Below are 20841 nucleotides of genomic sequence, written 5' to 3' on the forward strand. Positions count from 1 at the left end.
CTTTCTCTATGTATCTAAGTATCTATTCATATATCTGTCTGTCTCTCTTTCTCTTTCTCTTTCTCTTTTTCTCTTTCTCTTTCTCTGTTTCTCTTTGTCTCTCTCTGTTTCTCTGTTTCTTTCTTATGGTTAATATAATTTTTAATTCTTTTCGATGTTCTATCTAGTATATACAATATACTGTTTTCTTGATGATCAAGGTTTAGTTATTTTTAGTTTATTATATAATGCATTAATTTAGATTATTATGTTTATGTAATAATGAGATAAATTATCGTGTCTATGGAATAACGCGATATTAAGTAGAAATGTAATAATATAGATTTATTATTATATTTTTATAATAGTAATATGTATATATTTTGTATTAGATTTTCTTTAAATCTATACATTTAAAAGATCTTGTATGAAAATATAGGAACTGTTATAGTAAATATCTAACTCTATATAGAATATACTTATCTACTACTTTTATTGTCCAATGTTACTACAAATTTTTGAATGATATAAATTATTACGTATATATATATATATACATATATATATATATGTATGTATGTATATATATGTATAAACATTCAAACATGTATACACTTGTAACAAATCAAATTTCTATTACGGATATTATTATTAATGAAATTACTATCATAGGACATGACTATAAAGATTTATTTATTCTATTTCTTTCTCTCTGATCAAAAATTAAAAACTAAAAATTATTTCAAGAACGACGTTACAACGTTACGTTGATTATCGAATCGATTATAACCATCTTTTTTTTTTTATTAACCGATATTAAAAACTTCCCTTAATTTTTATTTGTGTAGTTCAATCTTAAATATATATATTAAACAAAAAAAAAAGGTGTTAAATTAAACGCGATGAATGCACAATTAGATAAAACAGTTGATTCTTTTATTTAACCGTTGTTTTTCGTATCATTTCATCTTTTCAATTCTATTCGTTCTTATTCGTGTTTTAGTTCCGTGAACTCTTTCGACTTGTTACCACATTTCCGCGCACTTTCCTCTCTACACGCTCCAACGGAACAGTAACTTTCGCACCTGCCACAGTTCGCAAGCGGCTTGAGCTAATTTATTTCCCATATTCTATTTTTCTCCTCGGTCTTTCCCTCTTTTTCTTTTTCTTTTTCTTTTCAGCTTTTTCTTTCTTCTTTCTTTTTTCTTTCTTCTTTTATTTTTTATTTTTTTGTTTTTTTTTTTATCATTCTCTCGCTTGAACCACGACGTGATAAAATCCATGTGCGTGCATATCGAATATTTTCGCTTTCTTATTAAGCTCGTTTAAATGAAAAAAGAAATAAATACAAACATTGATCGTTAAAAAAAAAGCGATAAATTTCGAAAAAAAAGTGGTCGCAAGATTATTGAAAATATAACTATTATCTCGCCAATTTTATTCTATGGAAAGTATTCTTCGATATAATTTTGTTATCTCTATAGAGGATTGTATTATTAATTAAATAAGGATAATTCAATAATAGTATTGTCGCGTTAATAGTTACTTAATATATATGAAAAGTTCATTGCGAATAACGAGAATATTAACGATTTTTGATTGGGTAAATAATTTCGAAGATATTAAAAATTCTAATCCGTTTCAAGATGTAAAAAACTCTAAAAACTGAAAACGATCTTGAAAGAAAATAAGTGAATAATTAATTGTTTAATAAGAACGTACAAGCTTTCTATTTAAATAATAAAGAGAATATTACAAATCTAAGAAATAATACAGGTAAATAATTTCGAAGATATTAAAAATTTTAATCCGTTTCAAGATGTAAAAAACTCTAAAAACTAAAAACGATCTTGAAAGAAAATAAGTGAATAATTAATTGTTTAATAAGAACGTACAAGCTTTCTATTTAAATAATAAAGAGAATATTACAAATCTAAGAAATAATACAGGTAAATAATTTCGAAGATATTAAAAATTCTAATCCGTTTCAAGATGTAAAAAAAAAACTTTGAAAACTAAGAACGATCTTGAAAGAAAATAAGCGAGCCATTAATTATTTAATAAACATGCACAAGAGTCCTATTTGAATATAAGGAAAATATTAAAAATCCAAGAAATAATACAGGTAAATAATTTCGAAGATATTAAAAATTCTAATCCGTTTCAAGATGTAAAAAAAAAACTTTGAAAACTAAGAACGATCTTGAAAGAAAATAAGCGAGCCATTGGTTGGTTAATAAGAAAGCACAAGGGTCCTATTCGAAGGAACTTGAAATCCTTTTAAAAAGGAGACTGCAAAGGTTCGAAGAGAAAGAATAAGAAAGAGAAAGAGAGAGAGAGAGAGAGAGAGAGAGAGAGAGAGAGAGAGAGAGAGAGAGAGAGAGAAAGACGACTTTGTCAGTCCTTGAACCTGCCTCATCCTAAAAGATGGAAGAAGTGTAGAAAAGTGAGAGAAAGAGAAAGAGAAAGAGAAAGAGAAAGAGATAGAAAAGTATAGAGAAGGGAGGAGAGAGAAATCACAGGAGGTTAGACGACTGCTATCCCGATCGTCCTACGGGATTCCCCTAGAATCTAAAGACGAGGCAAAGGCCTAATAAAAGCAGAAAGAAGCGAAACAGGACGTGCGAAACCCGAAGAAAAGAAAGATAGAGACTTCGTTGGTAAGGGTGAAAGAAACGACTGAATGAGAAAGAGAGAGAAAGATAGATAGATAGATAGATAGAAAGATAGATAGAGAGAGAGAGAGAGAAAGATAGAATAAAAGAGACAAAGAATGAAAGAGAAAGAGAAAGAGAATGAAAGAGGGTGATAGAAAGGGAGGTTGAGGTAGAGAGGGTGATGCGGAAGGGTCAATAGTGTACGAAGTTCAGAGCATCGTCGCTCGCCACTTAATCTTTGCCGTGGCGATGAGAATCGAGAGAAAGGACGGAAAGAAAAAGGAAGGAAAAATAAAAGACAGAGAAAGAGTGGGTGAGGGAGAGGTAGAGAGGGAAAGAGAGAAGGGTAATAACCGAGAGAACGTGTGAAAGAGAAAGAATAAAAGGGACGACAAAAGGCACAGCTCCAGAGAGGCGTGAGTCGTTTAAAGACGCCGCTCAGGCACCCGGTAGACAAATGTTCCTTGGAAAACCGCATTGCGTTTTCTCGCCGATCGTTCGACGACATTGAAAATTCAATTCCGCTTACTGTTCCTTCTTTTCTTTTTTTTTTCTTTCTTTTTTTTTTTTAATTTTTATCTTTGTTTCTTTGTTTTTTCTTTTTTTTTTGGGAAAAGGGGTGAGCTGCGGAGGGTAGGTGGAAAAGGAAAAAATAAAATTGAAAAAAATAAAATGGATATACTCTTCTTTTTCTCTCTGTTTCACTTGTCCCTACGTTGAAATTCGTTCATTTTTTTATTTTTTATTATTTATTTATTTTTTTTCTTATTTTTATTAAGTCTATCAATTGAAGAGAAAAAGTATGATTAAACGAATTACGTTTAGCTCGATTTATCATCAAGATGATAATCGTACGAGGAGGAGAGAATGTTTTTATGTTTGTTTTTTGGACAACTACGATTTGAACGTCTGTCGAGATCTTTTTTCAACGGAATAGATCTATTCTTCAGAATCTAAATAAGATGGACTTCGTTGTTAACGATTGTTAACGATTAATCGATCAATCATAATTACTCGAATAAATTATTATTAGAAAAATTTGATACAATTTTATACGAATTACTTTCGTAATCGTAATATCGAAACGATGAGTGTGTAAGTGAATTAAAAAAAAATATATATATTCAATCATAATTACACGAATAAATTATTAATAGAAAAATTTGATACAATTTTATACGAATTACTTTCGTAATCGTAATATCGAAACGATGAGTGTGTAAGTGAATTCAAAAAAAAAAAAAAATATTCAGTCATAATTACACGAATAAATTATTATTAGAAAAATTTGATACAATTTTATACGAATTACTTTCGTAATCGTAATATCGAAATTATATATCGATGAGTGTGTAAGTGAATTAAAAAAAAATATATATTCAATCATAATTACACGAATAAATTATTATTAGAAAAATTTGATACAATTTTATACGAATTACTTTCGTAATCGTAATATCGAAACGATAAGTGTGTAAGTGAATTCAAACAAAAAAGAAATATTCAATCATAATTACACGAATAAATTATTATTAGAAAAATTTGATACAATTTTATACGAATTACTTTCGTAATCGTAATATAAAAACGATGAGTATCTAAGAGAATAAAAAAAATATATTGGAAAAAGCGTGAATCAGAATCAGGATTAATATAATAACAGACGACGTAATAGATGACAAAAAAAAAAGAAAAGATTTTAATCAATAACACTCGTTTAAATACGTGCGTTCGCAATTACTTTTCTTTTTATCACTTCTCTCTCCTTTTCTCTCTCTCTCTCTCTCTCTCTCTCTCTCTTTTTTTCACACCTTCTCGATTAAATTCGTCGGCGAACAACGAAGAGAACGTCATCGAGATATTTTCGATAACGAGTTGCGTAAGTTGCACCGTCGATTTTCTTCGTCGATTTGAAAAACAGCGAGCGATGCATAATGTAAGAATTGAAAATGGTATCCGGGGACGAATAACTTATACATTCGGCATAACAAAATGAGTTCGCATCGAGTCACCGACAGAATTTCATTGTCACAGTTTTTCTCAGAGGAAACGATAGAGATCCAGAATCGAGGTTTATGAAGAATTTGAATTTTTTGAAGAAAAAAAGATACGTCGTCCTACAAAAAAAAAATAAATAAATAAATAAATAAATAAATAAAAGAAAAATTAAAAAAAAGAGAGAGAGAGAGAGAAATCTCATTTCGTTAGATTTTTCATCGACCTAATGGATTTCTAAGAGTCTCTAGGAGTTTATGAAGAGTTAACAAAGTTTACTGTGTATACGTAGGTATAACACAAGAACGTTCGAATAAACCTATTAGCATGTCTATTATAATATCAAAGCTATAGGTCATAAAGTGGAATGTATAATTCATCGTTGTTGATACTTCGTAAGCTTGTTACCATACCAACAGCATTAGAAAATTGCTACTATAAATTTTCTTCGATTCGATATCGTTAAGTATGAATTTAATTTATTGTTGGAACGTTACTAACCAGATTTACAGATTGTCAGGATCTTTAATTAATTAATTGTCCGGTGAGAATAGAAATCTTTCTTGTTTATGTAACATGACAATTAACAAAGATTCATTCGAATGAAAACACTTAACAATAATGAACGTACTCATGTATTATTTATAATATATTTTCTAAAATGAAAATCATTTCTATCTACATCTGCATTTAAAAAGAAAAAAGGAAGAGAAAAGAAAAAGAAAAAAGAAGGAGAAAAGAAAGGAGAGAAAAAACATAGTTTCATTTAAAAATGCTCGAGTAAATATATACATATGTTTTTGAAGTCTTATGTTCTAGCATTTTTTTTTCTTTTTCTTTTTTTTTTTTTTTTTTTATAAATAATGAATAGCGCTTCAAAAGGTATGATATTGCGCTCGAATAAAAATAAATTACATATTTATGTTTCCATGCATATTTTATAAAGGAAAATTTCTTTTTTACAACAAAAAAGTAAACTTTAAATAAGTCCATGAACTTTCTTCCTATCTAAGATGAAATATCGATATCAGAAAAAAAAAAGAAAAGAAAGGAAAAAACAAAAAAACAAAATGAAATGGAAAAGATAAGAAGATTGAATTAACCGAGGAGAAGAAACTAGAAAAATAATTATAATAATATAATAAGAAAGGATATGGTGTAAGGATATGATATAAAAAGAAAGAAAAAAAAAAGAAGAAGAAAAAGAATAGAAAAAAAAATTTAGTTAAATAGAAACTTTTAACAATAATAAACATAGAGAAAAAGGATAATATAATATAATATAATATAATATAATATAATATAATATAATATAATATAATATAATATAATATAATAAAAGTATTGTTATTTCGATAAAGGGAGTTACGCGAAACTATAATAATATGAATATTTATACGAAAACGATATTTCTTACTCGTTCGAAGAGACAAAGTTAGAAAAGACGAACGCGAAAAATGATACGGACAAAGTAGATATACTTCGTAGTATGCAACCCGAAGGCATCATTAGAGAAGAATATACCCCAAGAATGTGATTTCACTATAAGCATGGAGAGATCAGTTTGATCCTTAAGACAATGCATAATAAGAAAACCGAGAAGAGATTTTGCAAAATAAGACAGACGATACGCTACTACCCACCCATCGTTATTTTACGTGAGCGCTTTGATTTAATCCGAGCATCTACCATTTCCATTTTATCATAATTCTTTTTTTTTTTCCCTAACAAATATAAGGAACTTATAACCCTTATATTCTATGTCACGGATGAAATATAAATAAGTATAAAATTCATATAATTTGTGCAATTTACTTCAAAGATTTTTATAGAGCATAGATCTAGTTGTTACGAGAGAATTCGTGTAAGACGTTAATTTTTTTTTTTTTTTTTTTATAATAATTTTTATAAGATAATAATATAAAGTAAATATGAATTAGTATGATATAGTATATATTTGTATACTTATAATATAGATAGTATTTAGAAGATAGTAATATGAAGTAAATAAAAAGTTATATAAATAAAAATTATACTCTACTTGATAAAAATAATAATAATTATATATATATATTTATATTTATATATATATAAATATTTATACACATGTATAGAAAAATATTTTGTTGTATAATAGTACAGATGAAAATTAGTGAATTAAAAAATTTCGTTCTAAATTTACATAAACTTTTACTATCATTATTAGATTACAATCTTATTTTTATTATTATTTCCAAATATAATATTACACAAAAGTAATAAGAATAAAATTTTTATATATATATATCTTAATTCAATTTAAATATATCAAGTTTGAACATTATAACAAATCTCTGAACCATTCCTTCTTTTTATTTTTTTCATATGAAATATAAAATTTCATAAGTATCCACGTATCTAATTAAATTTTTTTAATATTCCTCGATATCTAATATTTTATTTTATTCTCGTATAACAAAATACATACTTGTTATTTTGTATATATTATTTGTATTATTTATATATATACACACACACACACACACACATATATATATATAAATAATCTAACATAAATATAAAAATATCATAATATATATAAATAATGTAATATATATACATACATACTTATATATAGGTAAATACTATTCCAATATTTTTTATCAATTTGAAAAATGCAAAATCATGTATATACAAGCTGCAATCAACATCGTTATGGATAACGAAACACTTTCTAAGGAATCGTATCACGATGAATGGAGAACGATACATGTAACGAACAATGATCATCCGGTATCCATAGGGACGCTCGTAAATCATCGATACACTCTCACCAATCATCGCGTCGCACCGTCAGCTTGAAGCCGGCCTTGAATTATCGTTCTGGCACCATTCCACGATAATTAACAAGTAGCTATGTCGGGTAACAGCAGAATCGCCCCCGTTAGAAACCACCACATATTAGAACCCTTATTAGAATACACTAAAGTTTGCTTATCGAAAATTTAAAGATCATTATTAATATAATTTATATGAATAAGAATCATGTCGATTCGAAATCATATAAATTACGAGATCTTTTCGTTCTTTTTGTTTTTTTCTGTTTTTTCTTTTTTTTTTTTTTTTTTTTTTTTTTCTTATAATGAATAATTTTCATCGTGATCGTTATTATTAAAAAAAAATATCGTGAATAAAAGCTGTCCCGAAAATTCAGGGAATTTCAATTTTAGAATCAATAATTTTTAACTTTAGTCAAAGTGATTACATTATCGGTGAAAAAAGTATCGTCGATAAAAATTACGTACGTTAATTCGATATTAAACTTTACATTAAATTGAATTAAACGATAGACATATTACCAGCTATTTCTATTGCTCGTATTAAATTATTGATAAATCTTTAATTTAAAAAAAAAAAAAGTTAATTGAAATAATTGGAAATATGAGAAAAATAAATTCATTGGCTTTTGTTGTATTTTAATTTCCGATTTGAGGACAATCGATCGATTTATCATTTTTTCTTGAAATTAGTCTACAAAATAAATTGCTCATGCAAATAAAACTCTTACTTATTAAGAATGTATTTGAGTAGTATTTAAAAGTGGTTTAAAATGAAAATGATAAAGTATAAAGCACACTAATCTCAACATACGTCATGCATGTCTTATAATTATATTCTTACGAATTAATGTGGAATTAATGCGCAATTAAAAAAAAAAATTAAAAACAAAAAACAAATTTAAATAATTATCTACTCGCTTATGTATATAATTTATCAATTAGCAAAATAATATACAGTATTAAATTATTCTTAATTAATTACATACGATTTTATCATCATAAAATTGCTCAAATATCGTATTACATCTTCAATGTTAGTTTCAAAAATAATCTGTGCATTTTCATGATAAAAATTATTTAATAAATCAAAAAGAAAAAGAATGGATTATAAACAACGGATCATTAAAAAAAAATATAGAAAAAATTGCAGAGATATTCAATTTTATTCTATAAGTTTGTCGATATTATTTAAAAAAAAAAAAAAAAAGTAAATTTATGGTGTAATTAATATCGTTCATTCGAAACATACATTTTCAGTAATTGAACAATGTATGAATAAACTTTACTGTGAATATTGAATTTATAACCATAATAATATAGAATTTAATTAACTCTAATTTTAATAATAATAGTATAACATTAATTAACAATTCTATTTTATCAATTCAAAGAATTTAAAACATTTAAAGAGAATACAATAAATTTTTTAAAAATTTCGTACATCTTAAAAATATATGAAATGTATTTGTCTTCAGAAATGCATATATATATATATATATATATACACCATGTATGTATATACAGTATTACAGTAAATAAAATATTCTACAGTATTATTTATTTAAATAGAAAAATGTTAAAAGCTTTCAATAAAAAATACTCTACAGTGTTATTTATTTAGATATAGAATACTAAAAGTTTTCAATAAAGTATACTCCATTTATTTGGATAAAAAATACTAAACATTTTTTCAATAGAACAATACTGGAATATATTATTAATTTATTTTTGTTTAGTCACATATATTCTGTTTTTATGAAGATATAAGAATTTTTAATAAAAAATTACTGCATAGTGTTATTTATTTAGATACGGAATACTAAACATTCAAAAAAAAAATACTATAGTATTATATTATAGTATGGTATAGTATTTGATATGATATCAAATATTTTTTTCATACAAGATATAATGATATTTTATGTGTTAAATCTTTTTCTTTTACTTAATTATATATATATATACAATAAATTAGGGTATTAAAAATTATTATAGAAAATTACGAAAAAGTAGGTTAATTATTGATTAAATAAAAATTTTTATTTAATAAATTCTTTCTGTTTGTCAATGAAAAAAAAAATTTTAATACATAAAAAATTCTAATCAAATGTCTAATCAAATGACACAAGTAGTTATTATAATATATCAAAATCAATGAATGCAACAATTCTAACATATCTCTTATCTAAAAGACATCCTCGATTGCGTGTTGTTTTATATTTTTATTTGATCTTTGTTATCATAATAAAAATTAATAAAAATTAATAAAAAAAAAAAATTAAGAATAAAGTAACGAAAAAATATTAATACACTTAATAATATTAATTATCTAACATGTTCAAAAATATAATTGCCAATACGATAAAAAATAATTTCTTAAAAAATGCGAACGCTTTTAAATCCTTTTCTTGACACTAATATATTTCGCGAAATAAGACGTCAGCGAAATATGAAGAGAAAAAGAAAAAGAAAAAAAATAATACGAAAAAAAAAAAAGAAAAGAAAAGAAAACGTGCTAAAAAATTCAAAAATTTTTCGAAACTTTGCGTAATATCACGGACGACGAGATTTTTTACTCCTAAATGGAAATTACACCTTGCATTTTACACGATCTTGCTTATTTAAAATTAAAAAAATTAAAAAATTTGATAAAATTTCATTCATACAAAAGTATGCTATTAGTTTACCTACGATTTATATTTTAAAGGATAGTAAAATACTTGTTTCAATGTATATAACATCTAATTGTATCTAAGTGCATCTAATAATTCTTTAATATATCGTCAGGTTGCAAAAATTTGCATTAGAAGGATGTAAATCTGTATTAGTATACCCCGTGACATCTTTCGTATTCTATCTCAAACAAAATATTAAGTAAAAATTCTTAAACGATTAAAAGAATTTACTAATCACACTGGAATCGATTATCTAGACCAATGATTATTAAATAACTAAAATGATAAATATTATATATATCATATATAATATATTATATATATTTATTATGTAATTTATTATGTGATATATATATACATACATAAATACATATATTAAATATTATTCTATATATTTATATATTATATATATTATATATATAAATATATATATAAATATTTGTGAAAATTTCCAAGATAATGTTATAATAATAAAATGTAATAAAATGTAATAAATTATGATAATATATTATAAATGTGTCTATTATGTAAGAAAAAACGATAGTAATAATAATATATTATATATATTATATATATATATATATATATATATATATATATATATAGGATATTTATAATATGTAAAATTTATCAAAAAATAACGTACATAGTACCTACTACTTAATATTCACATGCACACACACATACACACATGAACATACATCCACCAATGTAAAATATAATACATCGTACACGATCAGTAAGCAACAACTATAGCACTCAGAAAGAGAACCTAAAATGAAATCCATACTAATCGTTTCTCATTCATACGAGTAATACCTGAACAAACACATAAGTGGAAACGCAAAAAGCATTGAGAGTTGATAGAAACAGAAATTGACTTATTAAAAACTGAAAGTTTTGATCTAAAAAATAATTAACTTGTCATCTAGATCTTTGATCTATGATTGTACAAGTTTCTGTCCTTTCTTTTTTTTTTCATTCAACAAAATTGATTGAAAATTCAACGATGATCAAAGAACAAACTAATATTAATCAAAATATTAATATTATTAAAAATGATTAATAAAAATTAGTATTAATAGAAAATATTGATAATTTATAAACAAAATTATATTAAAAAAAAAAAAAAAAAAAAAAAAAAAAATAGATACGAGGTAATAAAAAATTAATATTAATTTATAAAAGAATTGTATCAATAAAATAAAAAAAAAAAGAAAAATAGAGATGCATAAAACCGCCATACGTTTCTGAGAATCCATCTATTTATTGTTACATAGGATATCGATATATCTCGCAAGAGATAGCGATTAAATAAAAGCATGTTATATAAACTGCGTAACATGCTTTCGTTTGATAGATAAATATAATAAATTGGCTAAATAAATCCCTGATTTCACCATTAATATATAGAGTAAATACGAAGAAAAACAGAGTTAATTAATAGCACTGTTAATTAAACAACTGGAATCGATGAAACAACGAAAATGATCCTATTCAACCTGAGTTAATAAAACTAAACGATTAAAAATGTTTATGTAATCATTTGTGCTTGTTTCAGTGATTTAAAAAAAAGAATTATAAATAATAATTCGTCATCTTTCGAATAATTCGAAATAATTCGGAACATTCGTGCTCTACGGTGGATAGACTTAAAATTACTTAAAATACAATGCACTCACTACTTGTGAAGTTCTGCGATGGCTCCAAAACACTCGTTCGAAAGATTGTAGATAAACTAGATAAAAAATGAAACAACACTGACACTAACAGGCCATAATTATTAATTTTTTCTTAACGACACAACACTGAATATAACTCGCGACACTTATTAATTTTTTCTTAACGAACCAACACATTCTTCCATATATAACGCCTGCTTAGAGCTCTTCATCACCTTCTACGATGCACTGACACTAATACACGATGATTATTAATTTTTTTATTAACGAAACAACACTGAACTTAATTCACAACACTTATTAATTTTTTATTAACGAAACAACACTGAATTTAACTCGCGACAATTATTAATTTTTTATTAACGAAACAAAAATGAATTTAATTCGCGACATTTATTATTTATTAACGAAACAACAATGAATTTAATTCGCGACAATTATTAATTTTTTATTAACGAAACAACACTAAATTTAATTCGCGCCATTTATTATTTATTAACGAAACAACACTGAATTTAATTCGCGACAATTATTAATTTTTTATTAACGAAACAACAATGAATCTAATTCGCGACATTTATTATTTATTAACGAAACAATGCTGAATTTAACTCGCGACAATTATTAATTTTTGATTAACGAAACAATGCTGAATTTAACTCGCGACAATTATTAATTTTTGATTAACGAAACAAAAATGAATTTAATTCGCGACATTTATTATTTATTAACGAAACAACACTGAATTTAATTCGCTACACTTATTAATTATTTATTAACGAAACAACACATTCTTCTACGTATGACGCCTGCTTGGAGTTCTTGATCATCTTCTACGCTGCACTGACACTAATACACGATAATTATTAATTATTTAGTAACGAAACAACACTGAATTTAATTCGCGACAATTATTAATTATTTACTAACGAAAAAACACTGAATTTAATTCGCGACAATTATTAATTATTTACTAATGAAACAACACTGAATTTAATTCGCGACAATTACTAATTATTTTCTAACGAAACAACACTGAATTTAACTCGCGACAATTATTAATTATTTACTAACGAAAAAACACTAAATTTAATTCGCGACAATTACTAATTATTTTCTGACGAAACAACACTGAATTTAACTCGCGACAATTACTAATTATTTACTAACGAAAAAACACTAAATTTAATTCGCGACAATTACTAATTATTTTCTAACGAAACAACACTGAATTTAATTCGCGATAATTACTAATTATTTACTAACGAAACAACACTGAATTTAATTCGCGACAATTACTAATTATTTACTAACGAAACAACACTGAATTTAATTCGCGACAATTACTAATTATTTTCTAACGAAACAACACTGAATTTAATTCGCGACAATTACTAATTATTTACTAACGAAACAACACTGAATTTAATTCGCGACAATTATTAATTATTTATTAACGAAAAAACACTGAATTTAATTCGCGACAATTATTAATTATTTACTAACGAAACAACACTGAATTTAATTCGCGACAATTACTAATTATTTTCTAACGAAACAACACTGAATTTAATTCGCGACAAGTATTAATTATTTATTAACGAAAAAACACTGAATTTAATTCGCGACAATTATTAATTATTTACTAACGAAACAACACTGAATTTAATTCGCGACAATTACTAATTATTTACTAACGAAAAAACACTGAATTTAATACGCGATATTTTTTTATCGTTTAATAATAAGGAATGCAATGATTCTCTGTGTAATCATTAAAAAAAGTATTAATTAATACTTTTAAACGAACACTCGCTTACTCCGTAACTTACTGCATTGCACGCAGTCGATTCAAGTACCGTACGTTCCCCAAAGATCAATTCTATTCGCAAAACGTGTAAAGACTAATTTTAACCAACGAACACTGATTCTCCTTCACCATTTTTTTTCCTCTTCCTTTCTATCTCTGGTATACAACACTCGATTTATTCATTGCACCGCGCGTTATTGCAATGATGATCTGAAAAAAAAAAGAAAAAGAAAGATAAAAAATTATTAGTGCGATTATCATTGCAATAAAAAATTATTGAAATTATTTGTGAAAACGTTCAATAAAGAAATTAACTTAGTCGAAATCTTCGTTGATCTTTGCACGTTCGTTGATACTAATTTTATTTTTAATAACTTATTTAATTTAAAAAAAGAAAAAAAAAAAGAAAATTAACAAATACAAATCAAAAAGTTTTCTCTGAACGAACACTATTTACGTCTTTGAAAATGAATAAATTAAAACGTAGTTTTAAAAACAGGTTGTACGGCAAAAAAAAGATATCCATATAAAAAAAAAAAAAAAGAAAAAAGATGGAGAAGAAAAATATTTTCTGTAAATCATATCTGAGAAGGCAACAAATTAAAAAGTATATTATCAACAGTTATTAAACTCATAATTAATCTCTCTCTCTCTCTCTCTCGCTTTCTCTCTATTAAAATTTAATTTAACAAACTTATTAAAAATGATAATTTTGTGTGTTAATGTATATGAGATATAGAAAAATATTCATCCGAACTTAACAATATTTCCCTCGTATTTAAAAGTACATCTCAAAGAATACTAATAATTCAGATCTCATCGTTTTAATACGCTTATATACGAAGAACCAACAATTAATAAAAATCTTAATGTTCAAACTATATCATAATTTTCTATAAAAAGTATTTCAAGGTTATACAAAATTTCTATATTTTCTTAATCGATAAGAAACTTATTACGTTATATTTTATATCTATAACAGATATAAATATAAATTATAAAATAGTATAGAATCATAAATCAAATCGTAATATAAATATCTAATATAAATCATACAAATTTCATTAAACGTTCAAATTAAAATTATATATATATATATATATATATATAATGTTTAATGAAACTTATTTATACGTATTTAATATATATAATATTTAATATATATATATTTTTTCAATATAAATCATATAAATTTCATTAAACGTTAAAAATAAAATAATATATATACACATACGTATATTCGAATAACTAGGTAATTCCCGTAGAAATCTATCTGATCTTCTCGAATGTATATTACAAACTGAGAACGTTCAACATTTACCTATAATTTATTTTCTATCCTCTAATAAACGTGCCTCAACGAATTGTGTTTACGTCCTTGACCAAAAAGTAATTTCCTAGGATTATGAACTATATATAAGATTTGGTTATTTATTACTTGTCTCTTTCTTTCTCTTTCTATCCCCTTCTCTCTCTTTCTCTCTCTCTTTCTGTCTTTCTCTTTCTTTTTCCTTCTTTCTGTCCCTATCTCTCTCTTTCTTTTTCTTTCTATCTCTCTCTCTCTCTCTGCTTCTGTCTCTATATCTGTCTCTCTCATTCTTTATTAACCTTGCTTAATATGTATAAAACGAAATAAACTTATGTACTCGTTTAACGGAAAGAATTTAGTCGTGAAGAGAGACTGATGTATAACGTACTATCTTTTTCTGTTATAATTCTTAGAATTCTTGGAAAATTGAAAACCGTTAAAAAGTAGCAAAAGTATGTAAGAAGGATAGTACATTTTATATATACGCATATATATTACTGTACATATATGCACATATATATATATATATATCAATTTGTCCGTTAGGAAACTGACTAAGGAAGAGTAAAAAAAAGAAGAGAAGAGAAGAGAAGAGAAAAGAAAGAGAAAGAGAAAATAAAAAAAATCACGCGTGTATATCTGTGTATGTGTGTGCATGTATGTGTATGTGCGTGTATGATGTCTACGTAGTTATGTGCGATAATGTATGTGTAATAGGTGTGCAACGTATATGTATGTGTAACGTAACGTACATGATATGTGAAAAAGAGAGAGAAAAAAAGAAAGAAAGAGAGAAAGAGATGGAAAGATAGAGAAAGAGATAGAAAGAGAAAGATATACGAGTATATATATATACGTATTACTTAAATATTACGTAATACAAAATTGAATAAAAGATTACTAATTAATGAACAATAAAAACGAGATTAAAAATTACAAGAAGTATCGATATCGTGAAAATTCGTCTAGAAAATTCGAACAAGAAAAAGTACGAGGCAACGGCTCAAGGACACCGATTTTAATTTCGCGAATATCTTTTCGATTAAGACGATATCCCGATTTACGTTTGATAGATATTAGAAAATGTATTCTAAATGATCGATTAGTATATAGAATAAGAATGTACATTAGAAATTAATATTTTAATTACCTGTAATCACGGGGAACGACCGTTCGCTTGTTCTGCCAATATGGCGACTGTACTACCAGCGAAGAAACGAAACGGACCTCGCGTCGCGAGCGCCACCGTGGTCATTTCGCGAATTAAACAGTAAACGTATTTATTTCAAACTTATTATTACAAAATAGTACAGATACGAAATATAAGGTATTTTTGAGAACAGAAAAATGTCGTAGGAAATTTACTTTTTTATTGAAAGTGTTTTAATCAATTGAATTAATTGAAACTTTCATAATCGCGAGCTTAAAAATAAATAAAAATTGAATAATAAAAGAATTAATAATTCTATTTATTATATAATACATTTTTCTTTCAACGAATCCGTTTAATCGATTATTGTAAAGATATATAATTATTTTTTAACGAAGTAAATAAATAAAATGTTCCTTTTTTTAATTTTGTATCGCTATAATAGTACGTAGATATTTCAAATAATCTTAACAAATGAATAATAATTATTATTACTGAACTTTTGAATAGATATATGGAAAAATTTATATGTGCTATATGAGATGCTGTATTGATAATTCAAAAAGAAAAAGGAAAGAAAAAAAAAGAAAAAAAAAATTGGAAATATTTTGTCGTAACAATGATGAAAAATATAAAATAAAATTTTCAGTAATTTCCCTTCGAATGCTTACGAATAATATATTCATTTTGTAAATAAATTTGCTTTATCGTATCCCATAAATGAGCTCATAATAAAAATAGATTCATTAAAATGTACCAATGTTTATACAGAATACAAATTTCAATTAAAATAATATGATGCTTTTCCAATAAAATAATATTCAATTTGAAATATATACATATATATATATATATATATATATACATATATATATATATATATATATATATATATATATATATATATACACACAAATAATACGGTTTAGAATCGTAATATATATTCAAATGAAATAAAATATATATTTTAAGAGAAAATGATTGATTTTATATAGATTGATTTAATATAGGAATACACACACACACACACACACAAGTAATACGATTTAGAATCGTAATATATATTCAAATGAAATAAAATATATATTTTAAGAGAAAATGATTGATTTTATATAGGATGATCTAATATAGGAAAATATATACACAGACACATGTACATATAGAGAGAAAGAGAGAAGAGAGAGAGAGATAGGAAAATAAAGTAAAATAGGATAAGGCAAGCCGATCATGGTCGATAACCATAAACGTTTGCCCTCGAAGTGACTTTAACTTCCACTCCGAAGCACTAACCACAAAGCCATAACGACATTTCAGCTGGGACTATGTGCACTCATTCGATTGGCTACGTAGCTCGTTCTATGGTTTATGGTATTGCAAGCGAACGCTAGAATATAGTCTAAAAGACCCGAAAGCACAATGATTTTGACTGTTAATCATCTCAAAATCGAAGCATTTCAAATGCTTGCGTAAGCATCGAAAATACGAGCCATCGTGTAATCATCTTCATTTCCAAAATTTTCTTTAACGTCCTACGACAATAATAATCTGATTTATGATACTTTCATATTATTTTCTACATATTTAGAAAGTAATTCGAATTGCAATGGAATTTAATTTTCGTTTCCTTAGTAAGAATCTTTCATCAGTTTTATCATTTTCTTTGTATTCTACTTTATTATAATAATTATAATACTGAGAGTCTTAACGACATGAAAATTTAATTAAATAACAGAACTATTAACGTCGGATTCGCAAAATAGTCAAAAGGATTTTTGTATAAAATGTTGTTACAAAATTATACACTTTAAATATTATTTCAAAATCATATTTTCATAAAAAATTATGATTTTATTTATTACATAGAGATTTACTTAGATATTTAAAAACATATGATCTATTTCTTAAATTTCTCTTTTCTATTTTATTTTTCTAATTATATCTTAATATATAAATATACCGGAATAATCGTCGCTGGTTTTAATGTTTTAAAAAATTGATAATAAAAATATTAATCGAATGTTTCTCTCGAACATTTTCCTGATATTACATTTACTTCACGTTAAATACCTAAAATCATATGACCTATCTTCTAAATTCCTACTTTCTATTTTATTTTTTTAATTATATCTTAATAGATATATTATATTAATAAACGAAATAATCGCCTGTGATTTTAATATTGCAACGTTTCGAAAAACTGATGATCAAAATATCGATCGAACGTTTCTCTCAGATATATTCTTGATATTACATGTACTTTTCGTTAAATATCACCTCAAAATCATATTTTCTCTCAACAAAACTGTTCCAATTATATCTCGATAAATAGAATATATATTAATGAACGAAATAATCGCCTGTGATTCTAATATTGCAACGTTTCGAAAAACTGATGATCAAAATATCGATCGAACGTTTCTTGATATTACATCTACTTCTCGTTAAATATCACCTCAAAATCATATTTTCTTTCAACAAAATTATTCTAATTATATTTCGATAAAAACAATATAAAAAGAATATATATATATTTAACGAAATAATCGCCTGTGATTCTAATGTTGCAACGTTTTGAAAAACTGACGATACAAATATTAATCGAATGTTTCTCTCGAACGTTTTCCTGATATTACGTTTATCCTGTTTCTGTCAGGTGCCAGCAGAGAACACGGTACAGCATCCACCTCTGGCTCCAATAAACTCCAAAGGTATACCAAACAGCCTTGGTTTACGTCTGGAAGCAGAACCAAGACACTTCGGTGGTGGTAGGCTGGTTAAGATCAAATGCATCGCCAAAGTCGGTTCTCATATGTACGAAGCTAAGAGGGAGGTCATGATGGCCTATGTGAACAACCAGAGGCTGAGTGCCGGTGATCTTCGCAGCAACAGAGCCTGTCGTAACGACGATCGATTTCTGTATGGTCCTCTGATCTTTTCGATCCTTTTGATCATCGTTGCAACGTGACCGTGCAGAACGTGAACAGAGTTATCCGCGAATCACGCTTTAACGCGTATTACGTCACGTCTGCTAGACGGATTCAGTGTCAGTCGTCCGATCCTTACGTATAATATTAACCTAGCCGTTAAGGTATTAGATGAGTGATCTACTATGATCCGAACGACGATGACTAATTTTTGTTACTTTCATTTCTTTTCTTTGTCTATCTCTTTATCTCTTTCTCTTTCTCTCTTTTTCTGTTTTTCTCTGTTTCTCTGTCTGTCTCTCTTTATCCTTTTGTTTCTTTATTTTTTTGTTTTTTTACTTTCTCTCTCTTTCTCTCTCTCTCTCTTTCTCTATCTTTCTCTTTCTTATTTCTCTTTTATTTTTCTTTTAATTTCATCATCAATCCGGAGTAAAAAAGTAAAGAAGCTTACCCAAACGCTTTTCTTGACTGTCACATAAAACCTCGTTATATCGTTGACTTACAATTATTTTCTGAACACTCGAATTATCTGTACTTATTATTAGAGATATGTCAATAACTTCATATATATGTATATGTGTATATTTTGATTTATTATTAATTAATTTATTTATTTATTTAAAAAGGTACCGATAGGTCGTTTTACTTATACGTTTATTATATCGATTCAAATCAATTTCTATTGTTAATTTTAATAAGTAAAAAAAAAAAACAAAAAAAGAAGAACTCGACGATTTCGACAGAGAGAAAAAAAAACGTTTTAATTCGTCGATAATATCCCGTTGGCATATTTTAAACGACTTCACCAATGAGATTTCTTTTCCTTATCAGTCTATTAAATCCTGATCCTCCTAACGAGTTCTAGAACGACCGAAAGCTTCTTTAAACTTTCTTATAGTAGAACGAAGTCCGATCATTTTCTTGCCTTTACTCGTCGAAGCTTAAAAGTTACAACGGTTGTCGGTTAGCTTGTTCGGCAAAATCTGATATCGATTATTTGTCGATTGTCGTTTAATAATGTCACCAATTTTCGACGAAATAATAGAAAATACGAACCGCGCGAAACGAAACGAAACGAAACGAAACGAAACGAAACGAAACGGAATGAAACGAAACGAGACATATCGTTGCACCCGAACGAGCGCAAAACAGCGACGATAAATAAATTCATTTAAACCCGACATTCGATTACTTTGCGCAATTAACAGACATTTTTTGTAGAATTTGTTTAGAAAAATTTTTCCATGAGCCACCATTAAGTAGAGGACCATTGGAAGGAAGAGGATGAAGAGTGCGAGCGAGAACTGAGAGGAGAGAAAAATTGGAAGAAAATTACACGCATGATATTTATTTGAAAAATTATAACAATTTTGTATATCGCTAGATAGAAAGAGAAACAGAGAGAGAGAGAGAGAGAGAGAGAAAGAGAAATACATTTTCTCTTCTTTATTTCGAACTAATGAAACCGGACTCGTAGAGAGTAATTATCGACTTTTTAAAAATGTTCAGTGTAAGAGGGTGAGGAAAAAGAGAGCGAGGGAAAGATAAAAAGATATATATATATATATATATATATATATATATATATATATAGAATCAACCCTCCTATAACACGGTTAATTCGTTTCGTGTTATATCGAAATTGTGTTAAAAGAAATTGTGCTATATTGGAGAAGAATTGTACAAGTTTATTAAGTCGTGCCACACACATAGACACACGGACATATATAAACATATATCAAAACGACGTTATAGGAATATCGTGTTAAACAAGGTTTCTTTTATATGTTGGAATATTTTTCACCGTGTTATATAGAAACCGTATTTATTTTCGGAGTAGC

General features: G+C 26.3%; 1 protein-coding gene across 4 annotated transcripts in view; it reads left to right on the forward strand.

The window, feature by feature from the left end:
• Positions 1–20841, forward strand: part of LOC127070345 (uncharacterized) — a 258704-nt gene that overhangs the window by 234981 nt on the left and 2882 nt on the right. For all 4 annotated transcript variants that reach the window (XM_051008184.1, XM_051008187.1, XM_051008186.1 and 1 more), the window contains one exon: positions 18730–20841. This exon is cut by the window's right edge and continues 2882 nt beyond it. In XM_051008184.1, the coding sequence (XP_050864141.1) occupies positions 18730–19041 (312 nt within the window). In that variant the 3' untranslated portion in view covers positions 19042–20841. The remainder of the gene's footprint in view (positions 1–18729) is intronic.

Source organism: Vespula vulgaris, chromosome 18 (assembly GCF_905475345.1).
Source record: "Vespula vulgaris chromosome 18, iyVesVulg1.1, whole genome shotgun sequence".
NCBI lineage: Eukaryota > Metazoa > Arthropoda > Insecta > Hymenoptera > Vespidae > Vespula > Vespula vulgaris.